Source organism: Poecilia latipinna, unplaced genomic scaffold (genome assembly GCF_001443285.1).
Source record: "Poecilia latipinna isolate Pla-1442-1.1 unplaced genomic scaffold, P_latipinna-1.0 Scaffold3015, whole genome shotgun sequence".
Classification (NCBI taxonomy): Eukaryota; Metazoa; Chordata; class Actinopteri; order Cyprinodontiformes; family Poeciliidae; genus Poecilia; species Poecilia latipinna.
The window spans coordinates 21,229-31,204 of NW_015115631.1; the positions used below are offsets into that span (position 1 = coordinate 21,229).

At 40.0% G+C, this 9,976-nt stretch overlaps 1 protein-coding gene across 1 annotated transcript; it reads left to right on the forward strand.

Moving 5' to 3' along the window:
* The first annotated feature begins 1,667 nt into the window (after positions 1-1,667).
* Positions 1,668-5,719, forward strand: ap5s1 (adaptor related protein complex 5 subunit sigma 1). Its single transcript, XM_015022461.1, has 3 exons — positions 1,668-1,979; positions 4,119-4,410; positions 5,333-5,719. Exons 1-3 carry the CDS (start codon positions 1,798-1,800, stop codon positions 5,459-5,461), a joined length of 603 nt encoding a protein of 200 aa, XP_014877947.1. The 5' UTR covers positions 1,668-1,797; the 3' UTR covers positions 5,462-5,719.
* Positions 5,720-9,976: the final 4,257 nt, after the last annotated feature.

Sequence of the window (9,976 nt, forward strand, 5' to 3'; positions counted from 1 at the left end):
TACTTTGAGGTCCCACAGAAAAAAAATGAAATGATGCAAGGCTGAACCTGGCACCAAAAATCTCCAGCCTTGCTGCGACCTGTAACCACCGTGTTGCTGAGGCGTTGACAGTAAACTGACAAACCAGCCAGTAAATCAACCAGCCTTGCAACCCGACCAGCAAAGCATGCAGTCCATGCACGGGTGTGGCCCGTGGGTGAGTAGGAATGAACTTTGCTTCTGAGGGTTTTTCAGGAACCGGTGCTTTCTGCACGTCTCTTTTGCGATTGATGATATTGCCACATGCCGAGGATGTTTTTATTCCTCCTTGTCAAGAATGCACACAGCAGACCAAAAAATAAAAATCAGTCGTCGCCCGTCGTGTTGTTTGTTAAGCTTCCTCTATTTCAAACTGGCGCGCCTCGTCCTCATTGGTCCGGCCCTTCCCTTCACCACATCCTGTTCTTCTTACTCAGCTGGTGTGGTTCATCACATGGAAATGTGACTCACAGTTCAAAACAATGAAACTGGTTAAGTTTTTTTTCTTGTGGGGAGCCAGACATGAGCCTCTGCACAGCTCTCATGCTTGTTGCCTGTGCAAGTCGAGACCCCAGATTGAGGAGCGGATCACGTCAAACAGCTGTAGCCGGGTCAGGCAGAGCGACTGGACTTCACTTTCACATTGAATGTTCACGGAAAGATCTGGTTAATTATTAGCTGTAGTGATTGTCTTTAGCTGAGGGAAAATGTGCGTGATTACCCAGAAGGTGTCACAGAGATACTCTTCACTCACGCATGTTCTGTTTCATGCAACATGACGATGTGGCTTCTTAAGAGCAGCCCTTGTGATTGAAGCCCTAACGGTGGTTTGCCTAAACCCATGTGTTTGCGTTTTCGTCCCAAACCATGTAACAAACAAGAAGGTTGTTTTGCCACATTACAGCAAAATGTAATTTTTTTGGCGATTTGTAAAATGCCATGTGTTGTAAATTAACACTACGCCTCTCTGAACACACAACACATTCGGTGAAACATGGTTTAGGTAGCATATAGGCTGACACATCAAAGTCACATGACCCTACTTTTGTAACATGGAAAAGGTCTTTTTTTTTTTTAAAGACATTTCAGATTAGCTGCGGTCCTCACTACTAAACAGTAATGAATTTTTCTGAATCGAATACATGTATTGTCCTGATCCATTCTGGGTGAATGAGAGACAAGTAAAACCACCAGGAACACAACATCCTCATGACTTCTGCATTTCAATGGTTGTGGATTTGTCAGGAAAGAAGATGAGAAGACGACTGCAATGGAGAAATGAATGTGCTCTTTCGATTTTTTTTCCGCTGTCACAGCAGTTTAACCTATAACGCGCGCACGCACACACACACACACACACACACACACACACACACACACAAATATGCATTAACTGAGCAGAGCCTCTCAGGCTGAAGAAGCAGCAGCTGCTTGATAATCAGTTGTCTCTGCTTGTCTTCAGGTGACACTCAGCCTGAAACCTCCTGTAGACTTTCTTACATTTTAGAATTTATTTTGTGCAATATGATATAAATATAAATATATAAATGTTTGACTGTATCCGCACATGTACAGCTTTAATTCGTTTAACAGTAGACAAAATTAGAAAAAAATCTCGAGCACCCTCTGCTGGTTAAAACATCGCATTGCAACAACCCCGGTTAAGTGATCACCTGACCAACGCGGAAGTAAAGATCCCGAGGATGCAAAGTGGCTCTTTGAAATGGTTCCTAGATTCCGAGCGGTGTTCCAGAGGTTTTTGAAAGACGTTTTAGTAAAATGGTGCGGTGCTTCCTGATCCACACTGTGTGCCCAGTCGGCGCTCTGACCGCCGGGGAAAGTCGGGTGCTTTACTCCCGGCTCTTCGGTCCAGACGAGGTGGTTCTGTCCAAACAACAACGCGAGTTCACCCCGGAGGAGAGGAGACTCCTGCAGAAGGAGAAGGTTTCTGTGGTGGCCAGGTGAGAACTGGGAGTAGTTACTAATTATTAATCCCAAACAAGAGTGACACCGTCAGAGTGGTGAAAACGACATGAATCGGTTAGAAACGCAGAAAAAGCAGGAATGTATTTGTTCTGTTTTGTGGTAACAACACAAACCCACATGTCTAATCCAGGTGTGTCATCCTTACATGATTGGTTATTAGCCAACATTTAAGCATATTCAAAATTCAGATTTTTTTCCCTGTTCATTAAATGCATCAAACACTAAAGCTATGTAGCATGAAGAGTGACCGATTGCAATAAAGAACTTGTGAAGTAATTTAAATGTCATTAATTTACAATGTCATCATCGTGATAAATTTCTTACAAGATTTTTGATTCATAATTTGTCACGATAAATTCCAGTTAATGTAAAAAAAAAAAAGAAGAAGAAAACGGACCAAAATTATTTTTTGTTTATTTTGTATACAGTTTTTTTCCTCAGGAGCTTCACAGGGTGTGGAAAAAATCTGATTAAATGAAGTTTCTATATGCAGGTTAGAGATATAAACCACACTTCTTTCATTATGCGGCGTCTTGAAGAAGCTTATTTGAAATAGCGAAGTGTTTCAAGAGCAGCATATGTTAGTGGCTCCATGAATTCGTAAAAAATTTGTAATAGTTTTTTTTAAAAATCTTTTTTATTGTTATCACAATAGTACTACAAAATATTGTAAAAAATTTTAAGTCCGTATCGCCAACCCCTATTCATGTGCAGAAGCACTAAACTGTCAACTTCACCCTTCAAACCCAGTGGGCGGGACTATTGCTGCTTCTACACAGACCTTGACGCCTGATTGGCTACTTCTAACAGCAAACTTCTTCCTCGCTTTACTGGGAAAGTGTAGAAAAACACATTGGATCCACCTTCAAAGAATGTGCAGCACGTATTTGTAGAACGGGGAGAAGAGACAAGGTCGCATCCAAAAACAAAACCAGAAATTGGTAGTATTGGGTACGAAAACCGTGATCGGTGCATTTCTATTCTGCTGATGCTGCAGCAGCTCCACACGCACACCCAATCAGTTTCTCCCTTAGTTTAAAGTTTTACTCATGTTTATTTACTTAAAATAACTTCTATTATTCATTGTAAATGGAGCCAACCCCCAGTGGATCTTTACAAAATACTAATAGATTCAAAGTTAATTCCATACATTTGAACTTGCTACAAAATAATGCAGTTTAGTTTATTATTCGAGTCACTGACTCCTGCAACAATCCCGCATGTAGAAGAAATGTTTATTCACATTTTTATTTATTCAGCAGTATTGTGTCTGCTCATGGTTTTTTCCTGGATCCTGAGGCACATATTTAAAAAAGGAAAAAATGAAAAAGAAAGAAATTCCTGCCAAGCTGCATCAAGGCTGGAGGAGGCCGTCTGTCTCCTCGTTCGTCTCATTTCTGTCCAGTTGCAGCAAACGTTGGAGAACCTCACTCTGGCTGGTTGAAGCCGCTCTGATTACCTGATCAAATTTTACAGTCTGTTATTTTTTTAAGTTGGCGTTCTCTTTGACTTGCTCATGAAATCAGTAACATCGGAAAATTTAGAGGGAACGAACAGAGAACAAGTCTTTGTCATGTGACCATGCAGAATTATTTTCACATGAACTTTTTTTTTTTTACATCTTTCTTTTATCTGGTAAAAATTACAATTTCATGTTTTTATTCTTGACATTGTTACTACAAAATAAGCATAGCACTTTAATAACAAATATGTTATAAATCACATTTAGGGGATGCTTTTCTTGTTTTTTGCACCTTCATTCTTCACCTTCAGTGAAGAACATGTAACTTTGAAATGTATATGTTACATTATATATGTATGTATATGTCAAGTGACCCCCACATACAACATTGAGTTATTTCATCAGAAATAATCATGCAGGAATGCATAAACTGAAGGTTTATTTATTTCAGTGATTACACTGGTTAGCCAGTAGGGGGCAGTGTTTAGGGTCCAATGATCTCCAGCTACTGTAAACTCACATAAAAAAAAAGCATTTTTTGCATTCTATGTTAAAGTTTGTAAAGAAAATTTTGAAGAGAAATATTTATTTTGCTATTTTGAGCCACAGTTTGAAATGTCTAACTAACTATGATGCCCTTTCTCCTACGAAGGCGGGTCCGAAGTGCCGTCTCCCTGTCACGGGAGGCTAGTGGTCGGCAGCTGGTGGACGCGTTGCCGGGCGACGAGGCTCTGGTCCTGCAGGACGCAGACAGCGGGGTGGTGCGTCTGAGAGCGGGCGAACCTTTCTCTGAGGAAATGAGCGTCCTGTGGCTGGGGGTCCAGAGCCTGGGCTTCACGCTGGTCTGTGAGCCTCACGACAACCTGCTGCTGGCCGAGGGCGTCTTAAGAAACCTGACCAGGCACTGTCTGGACAACCTGCACATGCTGGGGCAAGGCAGCGAGGTGAGCAGGAGGAAGGGTTATTACTAACCAAGTGATAAAGAATAGTTTGTCAAATTTGGACAAGATTCAAATGTGGTCCTGGACAGAAAGTCTTGAAACTTTTTATACAGAATGTTTTCTGATCATATCCACCACCAGCAGTACAGCGCAGGACTTCTTATGGCTTCAGCCCAGATTCATATTCCATGTAGTTTGTAGTTGTAACAAACTTAATGGAGATGAAAATCTTTTGATCTCCAATTTTCCCTCCTTTCAGTGTTTTAAGCCAACACTTTAACTTTTAATTTCTCCTCATGTTCAACCATTTTTTTATTCTACTAGATGTTATGTTATGTATTTTCATAAACTAATAACTGATCTATTCATCAATTGCAGTTTTCTGTCTGATCACCAATCTTTAAAAATCCTGACCCACCAAATCCAGCTGAAAACCTTTTTTTTTGTCTGTAAAATGGCTAAATATTGTCGCTGAGTTTGTCTGAGTTCCAGACAAAAAGAAGGGATTTGGTATGAAGCCAAACTGTTATTAAGATACTTTTTAAGGATTTTGTTTTAAATACATAAGTTAATTTTAGTCAAACTCCAGTTAACTACATAATTCAAATGTTGAAAGAACGGTGGGAAACTTGAGCGCTTGACAGAAAACCTTTTTTTCCCTGAGATCTGTCACTCAGCATTGAGATGAAACTTAAATGGATCTCTGACCATAAAGGAAATCTTATCCTACCTGACAAATCCATCCTTCCTCTAACGTCTGGTGGTGGCAGCATCATTCTGTGGGAATGTTTGACAATAACAGATTCTTAAAAATGTTAGTTACTCTCTTTCAGAAACATAAATAAATTCTTCTCCTGTAGAAAAAACAAACTTCCTCTCTGTTAGCAAATCTAGAATTGTCACCGTAGCAACCATTCTCCTCCAGGTCCTGCTGAAGAGCAGCCGGATCGACGTTCTGCTCAGCCGCCTGCTTCCTCATGGCCAGCTCCTCTTCCTCAACCATCGCTTCGCTCAGAGTCTGGAGAAGGAGGTGGCGTCTTCCATGGCCAAATGAGGCCAACAGCTGCATCACCTCCACCTGCCAGCTGGAGCTCGATAACCGCCAGCTTTAACCAAGACTTGGCACCAGAGTTTACTTTTGGTAACGTGTGTGTGTTTGAGAAGCGGGCCAGACGTCTCTCTGCTGCTGGAAGACGTGTAAACACAGAGTGAGGATCATCTCCTTCTGCCACCTTCACTGGTTCCTCACTGTGGGGGAGGCTTCGCTTTCTATCCTGTTTGTCAAATTCAAGAGCGGAAAAGTAAAAAATAAATAAATAAATAAAAATGGCAGCATCTTAAGTGCAGCTGAGTGAAGACTGGATTCACCAAACTCAATGTGTCATGATGTGGCCAGTAGGGGGAGCTGGATTCCTGCTTCCTGCTGAGAGAGAAGAAGAAAGTTGACCAGTTGGTGTGTTTGAGTCGTATAATAATAATAATAATAATAATAATAATAATAATAATAATAATAAGTAAAGGTGTTGAGCATGCTGTACTAGAATCAGTACAGAAAATGTGCTGCTTGAGTTTTTGTTGAACTGATGCTGAGTGTCTGAAAAAGCCAACTTTACATTCTTTCTTCTGTTTTTATGCCAACATCATTTCAAAAGTGTAAATGGTCTCATTTTCTTGTATCTAAAATAAAATCTTTGTCTTGTATTTGCTGTGATCCTTGTTTTGAGTCTTTAACGTTTTGTTGTACTCCAGAAAACCAGAGGAAATGATCAATTCATCAAGCCATTTTCTTTATTTGGTATCTAATCTTAATTTAACCATATGAAATATATATATAACTGTTTGAATTGTTCTCATGGTTAAAAAAATCCAAAATGATTTATCTCCAGGATTGTGAAACAACTCGCTGTTGAAAACAGGCTATTTTACACGTGGACATCCATTCACAGTTTTTTCTTGTTTTTAATTGCTTAAGCGCCGTTTTTCCTTTTAAAAACACTCAATTAGCACAGCAGCACCTTGGATTATTTGCACAATGGATCACTTTGGTTAAAACTGCAACTTATTAGAAGCCAGTTTTCTTCTGAAAACATCCGTCACATGCGCTGGTTCAGTTAAACTCTCCTGTGTTTATCTTAAAACACTTGATTAACAGCGAGAAGTTGAAAACATAATTTCACCAAACCACATGACACAGACCAGCTGAAACATTGTTTCTCTTCATGTCACGTTTCTTTTTTTTTTTTTTTAATTACTGAAGTTGAGAAACAAAAATAGATCACACTGGACATGATTCACCTTCTGTTAACCTTAAAATTTCACAATTTTCTGACACTGTCTACTGATCCTGTTGGACCATTTAGAGATCAATGAGACAAACATTTACCTACTGTAAATATACATTTTATGTTAACTTTCATATTGAAAAACATTTGAAAAAGTGGAACCTTTATCCTGAATGAAGTATTTATATTGTAGTAAAGAAATTCAAAAAGCCATTTTTAAAATGCCAGAATTTGCACATATTTTGTCTGAAGACATTTTAAAATATGCATTACCAAATGTGTTTTTATTAGAGTGCTTTCTTGGAAAACTACTTTTTATCTTTACTTGAGTATAATTTTTAGTCACTCTGCTCCCCTTTAATTCAGAGACAGTTTTAATTTTAGTGTCTCAGCAATTGCAAGAAACTGTAAATGAGTTAAATACTCAGTGCTGCCACCAGGGGGCAGCATCAAGCCAGTCATGACAGGTGTTGCGCCCTGTTTCCACTAATAAAACACAGACTAACACCAGAGCAGAAATCCTTCCTGTTGCAAATATCCCAAATCCTTCTGCCTTGAAACTATTTCAAACAAGATGGCTGACACCAAACAACCAGCATTTAAAATTGCTTCTCTGTGTGTGTGTGTGTGTGTGTGTGTGTGTAATTATATGTAATTAGTGATGCACAGAAACAGGAAGATGATCCTTGGCTTCAAGCAGCTGTTTGATAAAATTGCATGAGTTAATGTCAAGTGGAGATTAAAATGTCCGGGTCTGGCTGTAGATTTGTTCCGTGCGTTGCTCTTTCATTGGCCGTGATTGTAAATGCAAGCTTGTTGGCAGGATTATTAATAAGGTTTACAAAAAAAAAAAAAATCTATTTATAAATAAACAAACAGAACAGGTTATTAAAAGCTTATAAGTATGAAATCCCATGGATGTTTTTACCCTATAAACATGCTAGATTAGTGTTACAAAGGGCTAAAAAAAGATTATGTAAGTTTTTCTATTATAAAATATGCAGGAATAATTCCCTAAATTATACCCAAGGTTCCCTGAGGTTCAAGTTCTTTTGGGTAAAAAAAAAAGCTTTCTGCATATAATGAAATGGAAACCAACCCTTCTTGAGCTTTAGTGGCACAGGAGGACTGCAATTAGCTGCAGCACAAAAGCAATCGGAAGCAATCGCAAACTTTGCAAATCGTTTTTTTAATAGCCTTACACTAAAAAAAAAAGAAAAGAAAAAAAAAACTAACCAGATGGTGAGCTGGCTCAAGACTATCAAAGGCAGCAAAGGTTAAACCGTGTGAAGCCCCAGAGCTGCAAGATCAAAGGTAAAATCTGTTTCCTGCTTAGTTTGTGACTGAGGCAGAGGGAAGATCCTCCAGAGTCTGCTGGAGAGAAGAAAACAAATGACTGTGCAAACATTCGTACTTATTTTTCTATAGCTAGTGACAATCCATGTTTTCATCAGTGGTCTTCTGCTTGTCTGAGATTGGGTCACAGAGGCAGGTGCGGAGCTATGGGGGAGGGCTGCTCCCCATCCGGATGGGTGCCCATGGTGGCCTGGGTCTGGGGGTGCCAGGGAGGGAGGAATGGTTTCAAGTCACTTTAATGTCTGATTATAGACAGAGAAAGTGCGCTCTCACCTGTTCAGAAAGGTGTATGTAATGTTAAAGTTACCGTCCCTCAATGGAATTTAAAGTAGTCAGTCCCAGTTACTGTTTCACTCACGGTTTAGCCAATGTGCTTCCTGGGTAAAAATCAAACGACAAACGCGGCCCAAACCCCTCTCCTCCCCCCAATAACAAGAGCTACTGGTAGAGTAGTTCTGACTTGTTCTTTTTGTAGTCTTTGCTCCTATCTTTTTACTTTTGGTCAATTGTTATGATACAGACACATGGCATCTAGGTTATGTATTGTTTTTACAACCGAGAGCATCATCTTAAATCTCAAATAATACCTGACGTGGGACAAATCCCAGAGGAGTTGAAAAGGAGGCAGAGCTGGACCAAAGAGCAGAGAGAGGAAGAGGAAATTCCAACCATCTCTTCAATCCATCATCGGCTCCAACGTCTTCTGACATGCAGAAATTTACAGAAGAGCAGCAAAAGCAAATGAGGGGGATTATCCCGTTGGCATTTAGTTGGTATTTTTTAATATATTTGTATTGTCTTCACCACACACTTTGTTGAAAGCAGGGGAATCCAAAATAACGCTTTATCAAGTGCAGAGGAATACAAAACGCACACCTCTTATACAGGCCTTTACCCAAATCTGTGGGCAAATTAAATGGTCACAGAGGTTTGTTCATCTTCAGACAGCCTCCTCTGTGGACAATGACTTTGCAATCTACATCAAGGGATTTTTGGGAATTTGAAAATTTTTGTAGGAATTTTGTGAAGAATAGTACAAATGTACCTAATTCCTCACCACATCTGATAAACGTTCCTCAACGTCGATACAAAAAACCACTAGTTGAAGCAAAATATCAACATATTTCTGTATATATATATATATACTATAGTTTGTAGTTTGGTCCAGGCCGAAGAAGCCTTCCTACGAACAAGTAAGAGCCAATTTTGACACTTGAGGCAGGTGACCTGGGTGTACAAACCGGCATCCCACTGGTTACAGGACAAACTCCGACCTCCATTGCCCTGGCAATACCCTTTAAAGCATCTCCTGGCATCTCACACCACCCCTCATGAAAAAGTCACAGAGGACACAGTTGTAAACAAACTTGGACCAGACAAGCAAACTCCTTGAGAGTAGAGATACGGTCCACGATTCCACAGCCAGGGTGAATACTTCTTTGGCTTTCATTGGCTATAAGCTCTTTTCCTAAATAACCTGGCAAACCCCTTCTCTTTTTTTCTCTATTATAAGCTGCCCTCATATTCAGTCATCATCCACGCAAGCTGACCAGACCAAAGCTGACATTGTCACAGCCCATCTTAGTCACTCTGCCGGGCCCTTCTTCCTTTTGTCCTCTCCTTCCCACCTGCCTAAAGCTCCGTCAAAAGATTTTCTTATTGAATTTGAAGACCGACCATTGAGAAAGCCAACTCCTGAAGATTTCCCCTCTTAATATTTTTTCTCCTGCCTCATTAGATGTCTCCCTGACTATTGTGTGGCTCATGGTGAGAGCACAGCGGAGAAAATGGGCTCAGCCCCAGTCAGTGATACAATATGAATTTTAATGCGAGATGACGACTTATTCACTTTAGCCTCTGTCAGGGCATGCAGCGTGAAAGACCTAAACGCCGCTGCTCCTATTCAAGTACATTAAGAATCATTTCTATTC